The following is a 23081-nucleotide window of genomic DNA, read 5'->3' on the forward strand; positions in this document are numbered from 1 at the left end:
TGATATTCGCGACCTATTTGAACTTTAATCAGTTGGTAACTTGGTATTGACGTCTTTCACCAGCATATCTTAAAAGAAAGAGATCGGCGAATTACCGCGAATGTTACTGGTAATTAGTGTAATTAGGTACTCCCATTGTCTATTTTTTTGATTTAGGTACTATAGTAATGGACCCTATAATGGACGTGGAACCGGTAATGGGACATAAAACCACAAATCCTCTAAAATAAGTATGTAAAAGTAGTTGGTTTGTTTACTTGGTTTGCTTGATGATATGTCAACATTTCCTAGTATTAACTGCAAATTTATTTACTTCTACGGTTTTAAGGAAAACAAAAGGGGCATATACAAGTAAAAATATACATACATACATACAGCTAGCTACAGGCTGAGCTGGGGGCCTAGCTAAGATGACAGTCGCATCTATCTATTAAGATTCCCCCTAATTTTCCGGAAGCAAAATACCTACTACTTAATACACTTACTATACTTTATCTGCGTGTAAATGACTAGTTAGGTAATCAAATTAGAAGGTACGTCATCAGCCGTTAAATTCTGGATAGTCAATGAAGTTTTGGATCACGTAATATTTCTGGCTCAGTCGAAAATAGCCCGCGGGATAGCAGCGTCGTGCGCGCAAATAAAACAATATGGGTTGCGGTACTTGTGTTAAAGTTATAGTTTTCATCACCAATATATTACTTGCAGTGAGTACCCTTGTTCCTTGTGTTCTTATACTTATGCTTGTGACCGGTGTATAAAATACTGTACAGTTAGCATTGGTTAGCATCATATAGCAGCGGATAGAACGCGCTAAATGTATTCTGACACTCTCTAATAGTTTTACAAATAGGTACATAGAGATAATATTAATATCTCTATATACTGTTCATGTAAAAGAGATGTCTCTCCTTTAGAGATCTATTAGAGTATTAGAGAATAAAGTTGCTGGAGCTTTCTGGCTGTTGCACAAACAATCTTTGGTTTTGGGATTGGGAACAGAAAAGTCCACAGAGAAAACTAAATTTATTGTTATCATCCATATTATATTACTTATTTATTTGCAAGCTTTAATTAAAAAATCTCTCTGTATTAGACATTTTACCCCTAATTCGTAAAACATTACAAAGCCTCAATTAGTTATTTAATATTTTAAAACCCTTTCTGACAAATATTTAATTCAAACTGACAGACTAATAACGATTAATAGCTAATTAAGGCTTGTCGCTACAAGCTGTTTATGAATAACGCCATTAAAATTATATTAGTCATTTAGTATGTTTGGGTTCATGTGCGTTTGTTGTTGTTTTTAATGGGATGATCTCAGTGGGTAAACCAGGGCAAGGTCGGGAGAGGAGTTTGGCTAAAATAAGTGCGTATTTCTGAGTTTCTGCTGTAGGTACCTAATACATACTTTATACTTAGTCTTTATTTTATATACTCTGGCAAACCCACTTTGTCCCATTCACGCCAAAATATTTAAAATTTGCCGCCTTTTTCTACTGACGGAAATGGCTTGCCGAAGTAAGTATAAAATTAGATATCAATCTGGAGGTCGCGGGTTCAAATCCTGGCTCGTACCAATGAGCTTTTCGGAACTTATGTACGAAATATCATTTGATATTTACTACTAGCTTTTCGGTGGAGGAACACAACGTGAGGAAACCTGGATACATCTTCGGAGAAATTCAAAGGTGTATGTGAAGTCCCAAATATGCATTGGGCTATGATTGGGCTAGCGTGAGGACTATAGCCCAAACCTTTAAAGTTTTCAGCACCCAACAAAAACACGTTGTATACAATACAAACATAGTGTCACATCACAAGGCAAAAGATAAAATGAATCATATAAATATACAGCAGGAACCAACGCAAAGCTCACACAGCCACTGGTAAACATAAATTAAAGCTTACTAATTCCAGAGTATTTAGTAATAGGATCCCAAGGCTAACCTTCTAAAATGGCGGTTTTCTATAAATTGCTTCATAAAAAAATCAGCTGAAAGCAGTGTCAAGTCAACTTTGACCAGAGATTATTAAATAATAAGACTGATAAAAAATAAAAAACGTAGGCGTAGGCGTAAAAAAATCCAAAACAGTCGCAGAAGTTGCAATTAATGGCATGCGATTTTAGATAATTGATGGTTTTTAAGTAGGAGCAACGAATTCAACCGATCGTTGCAAGTCACATGCGACTATTATCGCTGAGGTTTGTAGAGGCCGCGCGTTAGGAGAGAAATGGCAATTCTGTGTGTTTACTTACATTCGCAACTATTATTGCGTCTATTAAATTAATTTAAACGTGTCACATCTGGGTCAAAAAGAATACTGTGTTCACGTCTTTCCTGTAGACATACACAGAAGGGCTAAGGGCTAGGGGGTTAAGGGCTATAAAGGTTAATTTTCTTATTTAATCCTTATCCACGTGAAAAGGTTATCCTTTTATTTAGAGAACTATGATAAAATCATTACTTACATGCCCACAAGCTGTTAACTATTACCCACAGGAGAGAAAACTAGTGTGTTCGCGCGAACTGTACATTTTAGCTTAGCTTGTGGGCATGTAAGTAATGATTTTATCATGGTTCTCTAAATAAAAGGAGAACCTTTTCACGTGGATAAGGATTAAATAAGAAAATTAACCTTTATAGCCCTTAACTCTTGTGTATGTCTTCAGGAAAGACGTGAACACAGTATTCTTTTTGACCCATCCATTAATTGTCTCTAAAGTGGGATGACCTCATTGATTTTAAAGTTTCAGTCGAGATACTTATTTTAAAATTGCTTTTCACCACTTCGAGCTTGTGACATGACATGACATGATATGATAAAGCTATTTGCATCAGCGCTGCTATATAAAATCAAAAGGACTTTATTAACGGTTATTATATACGAGGGCACCTTATTAATGCTTATTAATGTATATTTCTCAAACTATATCAAAATGTACATTCCATGTATATTTTGATATAGTTTGAGAGGGACCGAGAAAGGTATAGGTAAGATGTCATTTCCCTATTGCTCAGCTAAAAGTGCTCAGTGACCGGATAGATGTAATAAGCCCTAAAGAAGGTCTGTAAGTGACTTATTTTGTGGGTTTTTCTCTTAGTTGGCGAGCTTGGCGCTGATCGGCGTCGGCGTTGCGGCGTTACTGATCGTGCACGGCGATGGCCCCATCGTTGTCATCGTTGTCGGCGCCATTGCCTTCGTCATCTCATTCCTGGGCTGCTGCGGGGCCTTAATGGACAGCCCGTGCATGTTGTTCTCCGTGAGTATAGTTCGTAACTATTGGCGATGTGATCTGTAGACATCGCGAACAATTTCATAAAAAATCAAAAAGAGAGTTGACGAAAAAATCTATTTTCGATAAATTCACACAATTTGACGCAAAATTTCACGCAATCCTGTCGGGAAAAGCTGTTGGCTGGAAGAGAACAGCCGGACACAGTAAAAGGATTTTCGCCAAGCTGAAAAAAAAAACGCTAATTACGCGCTCGCCCTGTTCACCCAGCCACTGCAATATCAGATCCCGGAGGTCCCGGAGGGGAGTCGTGAGGATCGAGACCGCTTGGGCCTAATAATAATTAGAATTTGACCATGCGAGGACTTTTATAATATCTATAGGTAGGTTTCTTTTTTTTTACTCAATTGATGACTATAATATCGCTTCATTGCCTACAGTACTCAATCCTGCTGATCATCCTGATGAACCTGAAGACCGCATTGGCGACGGCGATCGTGGTGGCCCAGGAATCCATAAAGACCTCAGCTACGGCTCTGCTGCAGCAGCAGTTCGAAGCTGACAACCAGTCCATCTCCTGGCTTGAGGACGCGGTGAGTTATTATTGACATCTACTACTTTGAACTATGTCAGAGACTGCTACCCTGATTATTTCGTAATTCCCAATGCAATAGCATCCTGCTACTTTATCCCGCCTATCGTCCGAAAAGTCCGTATCTCTTAAATTTCTTTTCCGTCGGATTATCAATCCTTGCGGAAGAGAGTTCAAACAACCAAAACCCGCTCATTCATATACTTAATGTAGCTCACAGATAGATAAATAGGAGCTATACCTACTGTTTATTGCGATTTTAAACAATTAATTGAATCTGGCGTTAAATACTTTGCGGAAATCCGTATTAATAAAAACAATAATATGACTTTGCCAAAGCAAAATTACTATTTTAATTCACAGTGATCCTTTTTTCTTCCAGCTGAAGTGTTGCGGCACGCACGGTGCGCGCTCGTACCCGTACCTGAAGCTACCGGCGTCTTGCTGCAACGGAGACAACTGCACCATCGTCAACGCCTACCCTGGCTGCAATGGTGCGCTGAATGAGTTCGTCGAGGACTTCGGGCTGGGCATCGCTGGCTGCTGCGTATTGCTGGTCGCCATTGAGGTGAGTTGCACTCACAGACGTTGGGTAGGGATTAGCAAAAGACCTCGCACGCTACGTAGTAGATGCTGGAGGAGACTGCAGGAAAATGTTCAGAGCATATGCTTTACTTGCAGTTTGCAGTATTACAAAACACTCTGCATCAAAGGTTCTGGCCAACTTCGAGAAGCTATTTTTTGACTAGACTATACCAAACTATAACCAGCAATATCGAGGCTTTAAAGTTTAAACCAAATAGGCTCAATGAAACGGGTCACTGCCCTGAGATTGTGCGAATCACATGCCTTTATTGATACTAATTGATCCTTCAACACACAGCAATCATACTAATATAAAAATATTAGGTATATTTGAATGAGATCAATAAAATTGATGCAGTTTCAGGAAAATTACTGAATTAAATAGTCTAAATAAATACCAACAGTAGGAGTAGGTTCAGTGTGTAAGGTCATGGTTGTGTCCAGTGGCTTAACTGCTGTATGAACTGCTGTTGAGCCGACATTTTATTAAAAAACACCATCAATCCTCAGAGCAGCCAGCAGACATTTGACTTTTGGATGCAACGGTAAATACTACGAGTATTAACAAAATTTCCGTTTCAGTTGATCGCAGTGATCTTCGCCCTCTACCTGGCCAACCACGTGGCAAACAAGTATAAGAGCCGCTACTGATTTGAATTGAAGCATGTGCGTGGTGGGGAACTAGAAGCGGTGATCACGCTCGTGGCAGAAATGTGAAGTTTAGCGGGCCAACATTTTCTTTTCATACTGTTGAGTTCGCAACTAGGTAGCTAAGACTAATTTAGTTTAGTTAGCTGGTAATTGTGTACAATGCTGTAGATCACTTGTAGAATGCATTGCCAATTTAACCACTTTGTTACTATGACGGGTTGTATTTTTTACGAGTCAAGCATTTGACTTTATTTTGTAAATAAAGCACACTTACATTAATGCTTTTAAAAATAGCTATTTATGGTACAAGTGTGTAAGTAGGTAGTTGTGTACCTACTAGGTACCTAGGTACTTTATTGCGCGAGATGAGTTTTCGATTGTGTCGGTTTTTATGCGTATTGGGTATTGGGGCAGTATTGTAAATATTGTAATTCCTATTTAGTTATTTGTTTTACAAGGGGGCAAAGATGTTGTTTAACTCTTCGTGTTAAGATTGATACCTACGCGTATCAAGCGAAAGATTCCAAAATTAAACCATCACGAGCATACCTAGAGAGTGGTTCAAAAAGTGAAATCTAGAGCGTTGCGAGGGTTTGTAAACCACGAGGGCTAAAAAAACGTTGCTATACCGACTGAAAACACAAAGTTTTTCACCACACCAACGCGAGTAAAATTATACAAACTGTAAAGCATTATTTACTTAAATCAAATCCACGTTATTAAATAGAAGTGTACCTATATTTTTTAAGAGTGTATTAGTTTTTAATCGTCAATAATTAATATTATTTTTGTAAAACAAGTCATTTGATATATATAATATAAAAGTATTTTTATCATGTGATGTGTTTTTATTCAAGTAATAGGGTGATTCATCCATCTATCTATCTATATAGCCTTTTATTCCGGTCCTTGGGTGCAACGGTTATTAAGTCGATTTTATTATTTTTACTACAATATGTCCCGCAGTTCGGTGTGCCTCTTGGCATAGGCCTCCTCCAACCTTCTCCACTGTACTCTGTCCTCGTCACAGATCTGGATAGGGCAAGGATAGGGAGATACATGGTCAAGCAGATCTTGTCAGTAGAAAAAGGCGGCAAATTTGAAAAATGTAGGCGCGAAGGGATATAGAAAATTTGAATTTCGCGCCTTTTTTTACTGACAAGATTTGCTTGACCAGCTATATATGTCATACTCGGCTCGGCGCAAAATTCAAATTTCTATGGGAGATCAACCCTTCGCGCCTACATTTTTTAAATTTGCCGCCCGTTACTACTGACAAAGTGGCTGTGCCAGAATATACCTAGATTTGATATCCTATAAAGGCGCGTCCCGACTGGATGATCGTATTGACAATTTGATCAGAAAAAAATTGGCACCTATTTGGTGTCATTTAGCGTCAATCAATACGTACACAATATCATGTTGGAATCGGCAAGCCAATTGATCATTGTCTTTCAATTTCAATTTGCGTTCACACCACCTGATTAAATTGACAATTTAATTAGATTGAGCAAAAAATTGTCCCGTCTGGATTGGCTTTCACTCCGACATTTGTCTATGAAAAGTGAAATTAAAAAGTGTTATTATGTCTATGGAAATTTGACAGTGACAGCTGATAGAAGTTCATTGACATGAGTGACAAGACAAAACAAAATGTCTTTCGTGTTTTCATTTAGGAATATTTAAAATATTACAATGAATCCTAGCTTCCAATAGCTATATGAGTATTTCTGCAATCCCATACAGTACAGGTTTTTCGGTTGATTGTTTTGAGGTTATCCCGGCCGCCATGGATTCTTGTATCGGGGTTGAACAAGATTTGGACAAAGCATTAACTAAATTTAATGGTTTACACGAACACGCAAACAAGTGCCTCGAGGATGTTATTAAACAGGTTGAAGAGCTGAAGAAAGAAATAGCCAATCGTAAGTTTCTTCCACGCAATAACGTTTTCTTTGTTCTCCTTGATATGACCTATTTGTGTACTTGGATGTTTGTATAATAATAGCCTAAACTCTATAGTGAATTGATACTAAACGGTTGTTTATTAATATGTATGCATTTTTCTGTAGTATTCTGGCGTAGTTATGTTACACATATTGTACAGGGTAGATATTATATACATGCAAAAGCAAAAGTGAAAGGCCAATTTAGTATTCTTACTCTAGCTAGACTACAATGAGATTTAAATGCATTAAATAACTGAATTTCAAACGTAGCATGTCACCCAACCCAAGCCAACAAAACAATTCAGAACAGTAAGTTTACACATCAATATCTTAGAACTAGAAAACTATTAAATATTAATACTACATTCATGATACTACATTTAATATGATGTGTATAATGTGTGTGTTGATAATGTGTATGTTTGTGTTGTTTTGTAACAAGTTTATGATACAAAACACAAAGAAGTTCATAGATAGACAAGCTAAAACCATGATATATTTTCTGAATATCCCCATTCTGTCAAGCTTATCTTTTATATGAGGTTTATCTTAAATATGTTGTATTTGGTTCCAGAGCCTGCAAACTCAGCGCTATCACAAGAGCAGTCCGCGGCCGTGAGCGAGCTGGTGGCCTCCATCAAGCAAAATGTTTCTAATCTCTCTACAGGTACCTAAACATTCTCTCTTAAAGCCCCGTCTTCATATCGCGCGGCAACCCATCGAACATAGGCTCGCGCGGCAGCCGTGCGCAATGGATACCGGGCGCATCGAGTTGGCTCGCGCGGCAGCTCGGTATCCATTGCGCGTGGCTGCCGCGCGAGCTAATGTTCGATGGTTTGCCGCGTGATATGAAGACGGGGCTTGAGATTAATACACGATTACACATTAACAATGTTGTTAATTTTGGTGGCAGTATAGCTAAAGGAATCAGTATCAAATTTCAGTTGAAATTATTGTAATTACAATATATCTGCCTTTCATTTTACATTTTTAATTCAAAACTAAATTAAATGAATAGCTAACATTTGGATACAAAAAAACTCCTACTATGCTAATGTGTACACGAAAGTATGAAATTAATGATGTTTGTTTGATATTTCAAAGTTATTTAATGAATTTGCTAATCATTATATGAGCGTAATTAAGAATATTTGTAAATCGGTTTATAATTGTCTTTAAACTTTTACGCTTTGAGCTTTTTGGTCCAGCATTGTTAAAATTGCACATAGCTTTAAATAAATAAAATTGAAAAAATGTAACTAGATCACAGAGAGCTGCACGCGACGGTGTCCCGAGTGGGCAAGTCCATCGACCGTCACTTCATTGCGGACTACGCGTCCGTGGCCCCCAAGGCCGAGAGCTTCTGCAATGATGCCAATCGGCCTATCATGGAGCAGGCCATAGCGCAACATCTATACCGACAGGTAGGTTACAGATCTAGCAGTCCGTAGCTCCCAAACCCGAGAGTTTCTGCAATGATGCCAAGAGGCATCATGGAACAGGCCATAGCACAACATATAAAGCGACAGGTAGGCTTTACCGAGCTCTAACAGTCCGAAGCCCTCAAAAACGAGGGATTCTGCAATGATGCCAAAAGGCATTATGGAGCAGGCTATTGTACAATATCAGTATCGATAGGTAGGTAGACTTCACGGGTCTAATCATGCAAAATATTAATGTAAACGAATTTGTCAAAGTAATTGTAGTTCATTCAAATTTGCTTGTATGAAAAGTTTGACAGTTATCTATGGGATGACAGTAGCTGCCGCCATATTTAATATTGATTAGTTCATTGATTATCCATGGTAATGGTACTCACTTTAATGGCTCATACGCATTACTTCGGTTTTAAAGTGCAACCGCGTACTTAACCGCCTACTTATATATGGTGTTCACAAATATTTAGTATCTTTATAAAGCCTCTATCATCAAGACGGTATGTTCAGATATTTTTGAGCACCTTGGCCGCTTCTATATTTTTGATGGCGACTGTACGTGAGTTAAACTTCATTTGATGAGATGAGACCATTTCGTGGCACTTTATCCTTTTATTCTCTGTTATATCTCTTGCTTGTTATATCTCTGTTATATTTGTTACATCTGTTTCTATTTTGTGTTTGTGCTCACGAATAAAATTATTTATATTCTATTCTATTCTATTTGTTAATCGTGTTTTGTTATTGTTATTGTATTATAGGTTATAGGTTATAGGTATTCGCGGGCTTGGTTTCCGCAACTCGACGTCATATTATTGCGCCTATTTTGCGTGATGGGTTGGCGGCCTATTCCTGCCAACCCAGCTCTACCAGGAAGCCTAGCAGACCCTTGACGTTGCCGACGACTTCTGGGAGCGACCCCGGTGAGCCGAGGTGTTGTGCCCGGTATTCTGCCACCCCTGGGCATTCAATTGTTATTGTATTAATGTATAGGGTCTCGAAGAGGCCGGTGACGCGTTCGTGGCCGCCTCGGGCTGCGGGCCGGTGGCGCGAGCGTGCACGTTCGCGTTGCTGCAGCGCTGCGCCGCCGCGCTGGCCGAGGGCGACCCTTCCGCCGCGCTAGAGTGGGCGGAGCGACACGCGGCGGACTTGCAGCACAGCCCGTTGCCTTTCACTCTACATCGTATGCAAGCCTTAAAGGTGAGTAATTTCATAGAGAAAAAAATACATAGAGTGCTCACTCCATACATCAGTTTTAGTTAAAAAGACTATTAGCATCTAGCATCGAGTAGCGGAACTATCAGTACTGCTACATCTATTGTCAAGTAGCAGTACTGATAGTTCCGCTACTCGATGCTAGATGTAGACACTGAAATTAATAGTCTGAACTGATGTATGGAGTGAGCACTCTTTGTCTTACTATATTTCTCTATGGTAATGTGTAGTTCTCACTTTTGCTGGTGGTGGTTTTTGTAAAATAGGGTATTTGACAATTTTTTATGAATTGTATCAGTCGATCAGGTTTGTTTTGAGCAATACCCATTGTCTTAAAGCAATACAAAAGTCACAAATGATGGTCAAAGTCTGGCACTCGCACTTTACTGGCAAAACGCTTCATAGAAAATGGCAATACATCGTGACGTCACCATGTAACGTTAGAAGCCATTTCGATGTATGGAATTCAAGAAAATAGCGATTTTGTCGGTGAAATATTGCGTTTATGTATATTGTTGCTATACAATAGTTTTTTCAATAAAATGTAAGGATTCCAATGGTATCATTATTCTTTTCCTATTTGGAAGTATTTTTTTTTGTAACTTTAACCTTTTGGACGCCAATGACCGATATATCCGCACCGTAGGTTCAACGCCAAAGACCGATTAATCGGTCACATATTACAGAGCAACATAGACCTACGTGCATATGTATAAATTTCAATTTCAGTTTTGACACTTCGGTGACGTGGCGTCATTCCCTGACTAATATTATATTCCCTGGGGGGTATTCCCTGAGAAATATGACCTCGGTCTCTTTAAAGCTAGAGTGAATAGGCTATTACTGAACCGGTGAGCTCCATCTTAGGCTCTGTCTTCACTTTCCATCAGGTGTGTCTAGAGCCAATCGCCGATCAGTTTAACATAAAAAAAAAAAAAAAAACGTGGCGTCATCGTGACAGCTTTTGTGTTTGACACGGCGTCGAAAAGGTTAAGGGCTTGTATATATTTTTTAAGTTTCTAATGTATTGTTATAAATTGCTCATTTTCTATCTATTTAACTAGATTTAGTGATAAAATTGAACATGTGTCATCAACCCTATTGTCTGACCATGTTCCGTCGTCAGCTGGGCCGCGAGCAGGGCGTGGGCGCGGCCATAGAGTACGTGCGCGCGGTGTTCCCGGCGCACGCGGCGCGGCACGAGCGCGCGCTGCAGGCGGCCGTGTGCGCGCTCGCGTGGTGCGCGCCCGCCGCGCCGCCGCCGCCGCCGCACTACCGACACCTGCTCGACCCCAAGGCGCTGGGTGAGTGCGATTAACTAGAACTGGTGTAACACCCAGCCCGTGGGGTATTGGTGAGGGCTATCGACGGAAACGCTGATGCAGTGGTGAAGGTATTTATTTTGCTCACTGAGTGAGACAAAATGAGCAAAATGCGATTTTGCTCACTGTTTTTAAGTAGCAAAGTACCCTTGTTCGAGCTGCTGAGGTGAAAATTTAATTGTTGGTATATCTTAAGAAAACATGAGTGAATAGAGGTAAGTGATGAAGAAGGAATACATTTTTCGGGTTCTCTAATATGTTCTCACTGCTGAGGTGAAAAATGTTGTGTACTACACGAGATCGAAGTTATTTACATCTCGTGCGCTTTTGAGTCCCTTACTACGCTCAAGATTCTAAATTAGATTCACTCGCTACGCTCGTGAATCTATTATAGAATCTTTCGCTTGCACGGGACTCAAAATAAGCACTCGAAGAAATATCAAACTTTGATCTCTTGTTGTACAAATAACTATTCTTCGAGGACACAAAGAGTCGGTCTTACAAATTATGTCACCGTGTTTTCGTGACGGTGGTCAGGAGCAGAAGGAAGAGCAGTTCAGTTACAAAATTGGAGAAAATGGTGTCTAAGTTGGTAGTAGTGGATCGCGCGGCCAATCAGGGGTGGCTTCTGTAGGAAGCCAGGCCCTGATTGGTCCCGCGAATCGAAGTTTGCACAGATAAGAACAAATTGCGTAAAGAATGGGTACAATTAGGTGATGACTTGAAACGAGATAAATAAATGAGATAAAACTAACAAGTGCGGCGCTGGCACAGTGGCGCCACACAGGGTTCTCCAAACCCCGGCCCGCGAAGCGTTCCAATCCGGCCCGCGGGAGCCAGGCTCAGATGTTCAGCCCTAACAGCAGCAACCAGATACACCCCCCTCAGGTAAAAAAGTTTGGAGACCCCTGAACTAGAACAACTATTAGCTGTAGCGGGCGGGGTATATTTATGGAGAAATTATAACTTTCAGTGATATATTTGTACGTGTCAGTTACCTATATGGACCGTTTTTAGATGTCATGAACGTACTAAGAGTTTCGTCTATATCAAAGACATACAGTATATGTAACTCCGTATAAAGATGAATAAAGTCTAAGGAAAAAACATGCCTCGGAAATCAAGAAAAAGTCATTCTCGGATAGATGGCGCACACACCTTTGGCCTATGCTCGGCCGGATAACCTTGACACCATTTGGTATTTAACAATTTTAACACATAAGTACTTATCAGTGAAAGAACATGGGGTCAAAATGATATAAAAAAATAAACTCATTTTTTTATTTATTTTTTGATAGTTTTATACGTTTTCATTATGAGTTTTAGTCGTGTGTCGATAGATGGCAGTAAATTTACTGTGACTACAAAATTTACAATGACACGACCCCTCTATACTATCTCTATCTCTCTATTCTTGGTCTATATATATTCCGTCGCTACCTGTCGCCATTTGCTGCAAAGAGTGGCTACGTCAGTCACCCGAGAGCGCACCAGCGACGCTCTCAGCAGTAGAAAGCAGTAGCTGTGGCCGAGAACGGCTAGGAGAGATGATGATACCTACGAGGGGTGTTCAAAATATTCTCGGTATGAGAATGAAAACAAACAAGTACGAAAAGTTTGATATTTTTATTTTTCAATATACTCCCCCCCTATGTTCATACACTTAAAAGATCGATCAATTATTTTTTTTAATCCCTCGTAAAAATATTTTTTATCTTTCGTGTAAAAATGCTCCTCCACTGCCGCCTTCAATGCTTCATCGTCAGAAAATTTATTTCCACGCAGATCCTTTTTAAGATTGGGGAGCAAAAAGAAGTCGCTGAGGGCTAAGTCCGGACTATACGGTGGGTGAGTAACAGTTTTAAACCCACATTCAACAATAGCTGCCTTGGCAATATGAGCAGTATGGACGGGGGCGTTGTCATGCAGAAGCAGAATACCTTTGGTTAACTTTCCTCGCCTCTTTTCTTTAATTACATCCTTTAATTGACGTAGAATGTTAGCGTAGTACTGTCCTGTGATATTTACACCTTTTTCTTTATAATCGATTAGTAATACTCCTTCACAATCCCAAAATATCGTGGCCATGACCTTGCCAGCTGAAGGGATGACCTTGAACTTCTTGGGATGAGCTGAACCCTTAATGTGCCACTGCATGGACTCTTGTTTACTCTCTGGGTCATAATGATGAACCCAGGTTTCATCTCCAGTAACTATTCTTTGCAGCACCTCATCAGGATTTTCACCGCACAGGTCAATAAAATCGGAACAACAAGCTACACGCATGTCTTTTTGAAGCCGAGTCAGCATTCGCGGAACCCATCTTGCACTTACTTTTGACATATTAAGATGGTCATGTATAATATCATGTATAATATCATGTACGGTATCAATAGAGAGATTGGTTACTTGTGCTATAGATTTTACCTTCACTCGACCATCTTCCAATATAAGTTTTTCCACTTTATCAATATTTTCTTGTGAAGTAGCTACTACAGGCCGGCCAGGTCTAGGGTTATCTTCAATACTCTCCCTTCCGCGTTTAAACTCGCTTGACCACTTTTGAATGGTAGATAAAGAAGGAGCAGACTCACGGTAAATACAATCCATTTCCTCTTTTATGGTTTTTTGATTTTTACCCTGTTTTGTCAAGAATTTTATCACGCATCGATGTTCTAATTTAGTTAACATTGTCAATTCGCACATGATGTTCATGTTTGTTCAGCAATTGCAGAAAAACAAAAGACCATCTTGGTTCGAATTATACTTTTTTTAAATGTCAATGAATAAACCTTAGCGGCCAGTAACGAAAGAAATTTTAGAAGAGGTCGTAAGATATCAATACCGAGAATATTTTGAACGCCCCTCGTATAGCTGGTAGCCAACTCGTGCGCTGTCAGCTACAATGGCGTTCCTTGTGTGTGTGTGGGTAATAGGCGCGGAGGCGGGCGAGCTGTTCGTGCGCGAGGCGTGCACGCTGCTGCGGCTGGCGCCGCTGTCGCCGCTGGCGGGCGCCGTGCTGGCGGGCGCGCGCGTGCTGCCCGCGCTGCTCGACCTGCGCGCCAAGATGACGCACCCGCACGTGGTGGCCGCCTGGGCCGACGAGGAGCTGCCGCTCGAGGTGAGTGCCGGCACATACTCATAGTCATAGTCTTAGGGTCGTCACTTTTATTTTTAGTTAAATACAGGGTGGCCAAATAAGAGGTATACACTTTATTTTTGAAATTTTATTCTATAAAACATAAAAAATATTAAGTATTCCTTGTTAAATATAATATGTAGGGTCAGCAATTACACATGGAAAATAATGTCAGACAAATGTCCACCTCTAGCAGCATGGCAGATGCGAACCCTTTTCATCGCGTTTTTCATCACTTTTTCACACATTTCTGGCGTTATCTCAGCGACAGTGTTTCGAATATTTTGTTTTAATTGCTGAAGGTTCGTTGGTCTATTAGCATAGACACATCCCTTTAGATAGCCCCACAGAAAAAAGTCAGGAGCTGTTAAATCAGGCGATCTTGGGGGCCAGTCAATGTCACCGTTTCTCGAAATTAATCGACCGGGAAATGTTATTTTTAATGTTTCTATTGTTTTTAATGACTAAAACACGTTGTTCCGTCGTAAAACGCTCCATAATAAATTTGCCGTATCTACACAAACTAATTTTCATGCAATAACTGTCATATTTACCGCCAAAATAAAATGGCGACAAAAAAAAGTTGTATACCTCTAATTTGGCCACCCTGTATTATTTGCGTATTATGAGTAGCACTAGGTTTCTATTTATATAATATAATGAAATGTTCTATCAATTCATAAATGAGGTATAAATTAAGGCCGGTAAGCAGGTAAATGCGAGCGTACTCGAATGCGCGCGATCACAGTCGCGGTACGGCCCACACTGCCGCCACCGTATTCCCCCGTATATTATGCTAATGTGTGCGTGGCGGCGCGTGCGTACACGGCGTTCGGCGCGCACGCACACATTCAAGCCGGCAGCGGCACATTTCTATGAAGATTCTCTACTGTTCTTGTACTGTGGTGCCGTGCCTTTTGGACCGCCTATCGTGAATCTTGTCGGTATGCCCGACGTATAGATACGTCAACGATTCGTAGCGATTCATTATGCAACATTTTTGAATTATTAATAATCGAATCATTCTAATCTAACCATTTTAAACGTTCCAAAATCATCAATTTTAATAATGAGTACATTAATGAAAAAAAAAAGTTAATTACCTACAACATTTTTTTTACGATTACGATTACAAAGGTTCTTATGAATGGACATAATTATATCTTGCTTAGTACTGCAGATTGCAATTGAATGTTGTGAAATAAATGAATCAGATATAGTAAATTCTATCCAAAACTGCCGATATCACATTTATGCCGATGACCTCCAAGTATATCTCCCACTTAAGCCAGATTGTTAAATTTGTAACAAAATCATCATATATTGTATACTACTGCTGCCATCTGTTAATGGCTAAGCAACAACTTGTATCTTGGATAACGGTATATTTGAAAAATAAATTTAGTCTGTTTGCAACTGTCAACACGAGTTTTATTAGGTTATGGGCCCAGTGCAATTTTTTCACAAAAAGTAAAGTAAAAGCGATCAGATTAGTCCAGAATTATTGTTCAGTTGTGCAGTGTTAAATTGTTAAAATATGGCTACAAATTTCATCGCGAATGTGCCAAAATTGAAGGGCCGTGAAAATTACGATGAGTGGGCGTTTGCGGCTGAGAATTTGCTCGTCTTGGAGGGAATGACTGATGTCATCCTAAGCAAAAAAGAAGACGAAAGTAAACCGGCTACGGCGGCAGCGACTGCGGCAGCCGAAACGTTGGACGCAAAAGCCAGAGCGAAGCTAGTTTTAACAATAGACCCGAGCTTATACGTCCATATTAAAAGTACGAAGACCACGAAGGAATTATGGGACAAGTTAAAATCAATGTTTGATGATCGAGGTTTTTCCAGAAAAATTACCCTTCTTCGTAATTTAATATCAATTAGGCTGGAGAATTGTGATTCAATGACGTCATACGTAACCCAAGTTGTTGAAACATCTCAGCGGTTGAAAGGTACGGGATTTGACATAAACGAACAATGGATTGGATCGTTACTGTTGGCAGGATTGCCGGACAAGTTTTCGCCAATGATAATGGCGATCGAGCACTCAGGCATTTCTATCGACGCAGATGTCATTAAGTCGAAACTGCTTGATATGGAATCGAGTGAACCGCAGTCTAGCGGGGCGTTTGCAGTAAAAGGTTTTCAGAAGCAGAAACCTGGCAACACTAAAAACGAGTCTATGGCGAGAAACGTCAATGTCAATGTCAAGTCGTCGAACAAGAAAAATATTGTTTGTTATTCGTGTCACCAGCCGGGTCACTACAGAAATCAATGTAAAATGATCGACAAAACTGAAAAACGGAAGCAATCAAACGCATTTAGTGCAGTATTTTTGAGTGCGCAATTCAGCGCGTCTGATTTCTACGTGGATTCGGGAGCGAGTTCAAATATGAGTCCGAATAAAGAATGGTTGACAAATGTGTCAGACAATCCTCGAGTTAATGAGATCGTGGTTGCAGATAAAACCGTAATACCAGTTGAATGCAGTGGCGATTTGTGCATCACCACAGAGGCTGAGGGTATTGAATACGAGATTCCAGTTAAGGACGTGTTATATGTACCGTGTTTAGCAACGAATTTATTGTCAGTTAGCGAACTCTTGCGCAAGGGCAATACAGTTTCATTCGAGAAAACCGGATGTCGTATTTTCAACCAAGATAACGTATTGGTGGCTACAGCGGACTTAGTTGAAGGTGTATATAAGCTGAATTTACTTAAATCGAATAGCTGTTTTTTGTCATCGACGACGGCAAGAATTTGGCATCGTAGATATGGTCATATTAATAGTGACGACCTTAATAAAATGAATGAAGGTGCAGTTACAGGAATGTCAGTGAAAGACAAGATAAATATTACCAAAGAAAACTGTGTGGTATGCTGTGAGGCTAAGCAAGCTCGGCTACCATTTTCTCACATTGGTACCAGGAGCACGGAGGTTCTTCAGAGGGTACATATAGACTTATGTGGGCCTATGGAGTCAAAATCTATAGGAGGCTCAAAATACTTTATGCTTTTAGTAGATGATTATAGTAGAATGACTTTTGTTTATTTCTTGAAAACAAAGGATGAAGCATTTGAACACTTCAAGCAGTTTAAATTGTTGGTTGAAAACCAAACTTCAAAGAAAATTCGGTCCATTAGGACAGACAACGGATTAGAATTTTGTAATAAAATCTTTGATAAATATCTACAAGACTCAGGCATAGTACATCAGAAGAGCAACCCATATACGAGTGAACAGAATGGCCTTGTTGAACGGCAGAATCGGTCGATCGCAGAGAAGGCTAAAAGTTTGGTGTTTGATGCAGAACTAGACAAGAAGTTTTGGGCAGAGGCCGTTCATACATCTGTGTATTTAAAAAACAGGTCTATAGCATCAGGTTTGAATAACAGAACACCATATGAGATGTGGACGGGGCAGAAGCCAGATGTAAGTAACTTACGTATCTTCGGAAGTAAAGTTATGGTCCATATACCTAAGGAGCGTCGTCTGAAGTGGGACAAGAAAGCAAAGCAGTGTATACTTGTCGGCTACGCTGATAATGTCAAAGGCTATAGAGTGTATGATCCTAATAGCAACAATATAATTACAAGTAGAGATGTAATTATAATTGAAGAGGGAGTCGAGAAAGAGAGCAGCGTGCAGATTGATATTTCATGTCCTGAAAAGAAGGTGGATTCGGCAGAAGTAGAGGTTCAAGCTGAAATGGAGCAAAATGCCCATACCTCAGATCATGGCGGACAAGAACTGAATGCCTCAGTTGAATCTGATGAGGCAGAGTTTTTTGAGGTTCCAAGTGGCCCAGATGACCATGGGCCTAACCCCATTGAGGTAAGCGTTTCAGCGACTGAAGATGCACCAGTTCAAGATGCATCCAGTGACACACCTACCAAGAGAATAAGAAGGAAACCAGAGAGGTATGGATTCACAAATATGTGTGTGGAATCAAGTCAAAGCTCAGTTGAAGGAGGTATTAGTCTTCAAGAAGCTCTGAATGGCCCTGAATCTTCATTTTGGAAGGAGGCTATGAGAGAAGAATTAAATTCTTTTGAAGAGAACAGTGCGTGGGAATTAGTGGACTATCCTGAGAATAGCACAGTGGTTCAGTGTAAGTGGGTGTTCAAAAAGAAAATAGACTTAGAAAATAAAGTGAGATATCGTGCGCGGTTAGTTGCAAAGGGCTTCACCCAAAAGGAAGGTGTCGACTTCCATGAGACATTTTCTCCGGTGCTTAGATACTCTACATTAAGACTTTTGTTTGCTCTTGCTGTAAAACTTGATTTAGATGTAAGTCACTTGGATGTAACTACTGCTTTTTTAAATGGGTTTTTGGATGAGACAGTGTATATGAATCAGCCTGTTACTCCTGACTGCAGTGATGATAATAATAATAAAGTTTTAAAATTGAAAAGGGCTATCTATGGGCTCAAGCAGTCATCTAGGGCTTGGTATCAAAGAGTAGAGGAGTATTTGCATAGTCTTGGCTATAAAAAGTCTAAATTTGAGCCATGTTTGTTTACTAAGTTTGAAGGTGATACTAAAATTATCATAGCTCTGTTTGTTGATGACTTTTTTGTTTTCTCCAACAGTAAACCAGCTACTAATCAATTAGTACAGGAGCTAAGTGTTAATTTTAAGATCAAAAACTTAGGTCAATTAAAACAATGTTTAGGCATGAGGGTCAAGGTCAAAAATGGTATGATAACAGTAGATCAGGAACAGTATGTAACTGAATTGCTCCATAGATTTAATATGACTGACAGTAAGTTAGCAGAAACTCCTATGGAAGTTAATCTACAGTGTGAAAAATCTGAAAATGTATGTAAAGATAAAAAATATCCATATCAACAATTGTTAGGTAGTTTAATGTACCTATCAGTTTTGACCCGACCTGATATTTCATATAGTGTGAGCTATTTAAGCCAATTTAATAATTGTCACAATGAAAATCATTGGAAACATGCTAAAAGAATTTTGAAGTATTTACATAAAACAAAAAATTATGGTCTTGTGTATAAAAAGGACAATTCATCTCTGGAATGTTTTGTAGATGCTGACTGGGGGTCAGATGTCAATGACCGACGGTCATATTCTGGGTTTTGTTTTACATTGTCAAATAGTGTAATATCCTATGAATGTAGAAAACAGAGAACTGTGTCACTCTCTAGTACTGAATCAGAATTTGTAGCCATGTCAGAAGCGTGTAAAGAAGCTATCTATTTAAAAAATCTCATTACAGAAATTTTAGGTAGCTGTGATCCCATTGTTTTGCACAACGATAATCAGAGTGCACAAAAATTGGCTGCAAATCCAATTTTACACAGGCGGTCAAAGCATATAGATATACGTTGTCATTTTGTCCGAGAAGCTGTGGCAAATAATTTTGTTAAAATTAAGTATATGCCAACAGCTGAAATGCCAGCAGATGTTTTAACAAAAAGTTTGACTTCTGTCAAACATCATAAATTTGTTAAATTATTAGGCATTACAGCTGTATAATAAATAAAAGTTTATTTTTTGATTTTGTTAGGTGGTGGTGTTAAATTTGTAACAAAATCATCATATATTGTATACTACTGCTGCCATCTGTTAATGGCTAAGCAACAACTTGTATCTTGGATAACGGTATATTTGAAAAATAAATTTAGTCTGTTTGCAACTGTCAACACGAGTTTTATTACAGATGAAATTTCCAATGCAGTAAATATCATAAATGATGACTTGTCTCGAATAGTTCAATGGTCCAATAGAAACAGCTTATTTATAAACCCCTTAAAATCTAAATTTCTCATATTAGGTTCTGAAAACCAAAGGCGTCAAATTAAGAATTGTAATCCGATTATTAAAATAGGCGTTGACTGCATTGAACAAGTTCAAGAAGCTCGAAACTTGGGTGTACTCATGGATGGCAATTTAAGATTTCACAATCATGTTTTAGAAACGTCCAGAAGCTGTTTTTACCGACTCACAATATTGTACCGTATTCGTAAATATTTAAGTACGGATGTTCGAATTTATTTATGTGAATCTCTAATCCTCTCTAGACTTAATTATGCGGATACCGTCATAGGTGGTTGTTTGTTGGCCCAAACCAAGAAGCTAATGCAGCGCGTGCAGAATGCGTGTGCCCGATTCTGCTTCCACATACCACCTAGAACTCATGTGACACCTTTCCTAAATAGTAGTGAGTTAATGAACATGGAGTCACGACGAGCGCTGCATTTCGCTTGTTTGCTTTTTGGCATTGTGAAGACTTTAACACCCCAGTATTTAATAGCTAAGTTACAATTTTCTCAACGTCATGTCAGGGGTGCTAGTCGTCTTGCTTGTCCTCGGCACAATACATCTGCATTTCGTGGCAGTTTCAAGTACTCTGCCACGAAGTGCTGGAACAATATACCGCCACCTATACGCAATTCATCATCTGTCCATACATTTAAAATTAAGTACAAAAAGCACATCCTGAATTTGCAAAAAATGTTATAAAATTAAGTGCCGATACTACATCTTTTATGTAGGTATATTATATTGTTGTACTGTTTAAAGTTTTTAAAAAATTGTTTTTGTTGTTCTCAACGAGTGTGATAGTTTGTCCAAAGCTTAATAAATGTAATGCTGCTGTACAAATGTGACTAATTACAATTAGATTTTATATTAATACATATTTTTAGCGTCTGATCTCACATAATATAAATATATTATTATATCTCATAGGTTTAGTTAGATATACGAACTTTCGTTTTTTTTTTTGGAAGGGTTTCCACGGAAGACCAGCGTCAAGGTATTCATAAGATACCTTGACATCAAGCTGAGTGGAAACCTTTTCAGTGACGTTTTAAACCGTTTTTGTGACATGTTTTTGTAAAATGTTGTTGTATAAGCGTCCTGAATAAATTTTATTCTATTCTATTCTATTCTATTCTAATCTGAATGAAATTTTGACCGAGACACGTCTAAAATGTACTCGTAACTAGGTACCGCTTTTCCTAATACATAAAGTCGGAATACTTCCAGAAAATACTCTATCCAAACCGATATGAGATGCCAGCGTATAATGGACGCGATTATGCCGCGAATTATCGCGAATTATTAGAAACAAAACTGCCATGTTTTGCGCTATCGCACCGGTACCTCGCTGAACCGTGTCCATCATACGCCCTTACGAAGCAAAATTGAACCGTGTCGAAGTTCATAAACCTGCAGGTGGACCTCGGCGAGGACGGTGGCGGCTACCACTCGGTCTTCGCCTGCCCCATACTTCGCCAACAGGCTTCGGAGCACAACCCTCCCATGAGGCTGTTATGCGGTCATGTCATCTCGAGAGATGCGCTCAATAAACTCGCCATGGGCGTGAAGTGAGTAACTTTACAGTCACAAGTCTATTACTCCGTCTTCGTCTGCCCCATACTTCGCCAGCAGGCTTCGGAACACAACCCTCCCATGAGGCTGTTATGCGGACATGTCATCTCGAGAGACGCGCTCAATAAGCTCGCCATGGGCGTGAAGTAAGTAACTTTACAATGACAAGTCTATTACTCCATCTTCGCCTGCCCAATACTTCGCCAGCAGGCTTCGGAACACAGCCCTCTCATGAGACTTGTGTGAACATGTCATCTCCAGAGATGCGCTCAATAAACTCGCCATGGGCGTTAAGTAAGTAACTTATAATGACAATTCTAGTACTCCGTCTTCGCCTGCCCCATACTTCGCCAGCAGGCGTCGAAACACAACTCTTCCGTAATTCTTTTGCGGACATGTCATCTCGCGAGAAAGTTTATTAAAACTCGCCATGAGAGTCAACTAAACAGTGGCCAATGATATAAGGATACTGCTGCCTTCGCCTGCCCCATACTTCGCCAGCAAACGTCCGGACACAACCCTCCCATGCGACTGTTATGCGGACATGTCATCTAGAGATAGGTATGCGCTTATTAAACTATCCATGGGCCTCAAGTAAGAATCACCTATGTTATCTACTGTTAGGTAGTAATATGTATATGAGTGACTCTTAAATACGACGATGACGAACCCGCCTCCAAAAAGCCGCGCCCACACAATCGATATTTTAAAACGACATGCTTAAATTACATGAAACTTGGCATCAACATTTCCGTAACATGTGTCTATGTCTGGTACTAGTTTTAGTTGTTTAAAATTGTTTTGTAGGCATGTAAAACTTCTACTCGCTCTTACTTCTTTGTTGGCAAGAGATATTTTGCGAGTGTTATTAATCACTATGCACCGTAACCAATCAAACCTAACTATACTTGGTCAACTAGATCTTAACAGTAGAAAAAGGCGGCAAATTTAAAAAATGTAGGCGCGAAGGGATATCGTCCCATAGAAAACTTGAATTTCGCGCCTTTTTTTACTGACAAGATTTGGTTGACCAGCTATATGTCTACATTTTCCTTGCAGGTTGAAATGCCCGTACTGCCCGATGGAGCAGTCACCGTCGGAAGCCCGCCAGATCTACTTCTCCTGAACGCGCGTTGTCGTCATAATAAAGTATGCAAACTACTCTTCAACCACTACTGTCTGCCAGTTTTACCAACCTGACAATTGGACGGAATTGTCATTGTCAAGTGACAAAACGCCAATACTTTGAAAAAAAAAAATCGTATCTCACACTGCTACTCAAAGTTAAGGGCTCATTTAGACGGTGCGAGAACTCCCATGCGAGTTTCATTACATTGCGTCATTTGATCGGTCGGCTGAATTGATGTCACCTCAAAGGTCCGCAGTGTAACTAAAATCGTATAAGACTTCGCGCGCCGTCTACATGAGCCCTTAAACGCAGTAACAATGTATGCATCTCATACATATGAGTAGTTATCAATTTTTTCTTTTGATTGATAGAACAAGATATATATTTTTTTCAAAATAGTCACGAAATGTCAGCATTGCAAAATGGGTATGGTCAAGTGTTGTTGGTGCAACTGGCCTA

The 23081-nt window shown here is 39.6% G+C and overlaps 3 protein-coding genes across 4 annotated transcripts in view; all 3 read left to right on the forward strand.

Moving 5' to 3' along the window:
* LOC134653549 (poly(A) RNA polymerase, mitochondrial-like) overlaps nt 1-23081 on the forward strand; it is a 194438-nt gene that overhangs the window by 150856 nt on the left and 20501 nt on the right. The window lies entirely within an intron of this gene.
* On the forward strand, nt 582-5144 carry LOC134653296 (23 kDa integral membrane protein-like). The gene is made up of 5 exons (XM_063508623.1): nt 582-707; nt 3110-3268; nt 3682-3834; nt 4216-4401; nt 5001-5144. The coding sequence occupies exons 1-5, from the start codon at nt 651-653 to the stop codon at nt 5067-5069; spliced, it is 624 nt and encodes a 207-aa protein (XP_063364693.1). The 5' UTR covers nt 582-650; the 3' UTR covers nt 5070-5144.
* LOC134653524 (E3 ubiquitin-protein transferase RMND5B) lies at nt 6654-22721 on the forward strand. Of its 2 annotated transcripts, none has more exons than XM_063508897.1 (8): nt 6654-6994; nt 7593-7685; nt 8282-8442; nt 9448-9654; nt 10796-10973; nt 13928-14112; nt 21323-21639; nt 22553-22721. In XM_063508897.1, the coding sequence occupies exons 1-7, from the start codon at nt 6790-6792 to the stop codon at nt 21491-21493; spliced, it is 1200 nt and encodes a 399-aa protein (XP_063364967.1). In that variant the 5' UTR covers nt 6654-6789; the 3' UTR covers nt 21494-21639; nt 22553-22721. The 2 variants fall into 2 exon arrangements, with proteins under 2 accessions (XP_063364967.1, XP_063364968.1); XM_063508898.1 differs by having other exon boundaries at nt 21338-21639.

This window comes from Cydia amplana, chromosome 13 (genome assembly GCF_948474715.1).
Source record: "Cydia amplana chromosome 13, ilCydAmpl1.1, whole genome shotgun sequence".
Classification (NCBI taxonomy): domain Eukaryota; kingdom Metazoa; phylum Arthropoda; class Insecta; order Lepidoptera; family Tortricidae; genus Cydia; species Cydia amplana.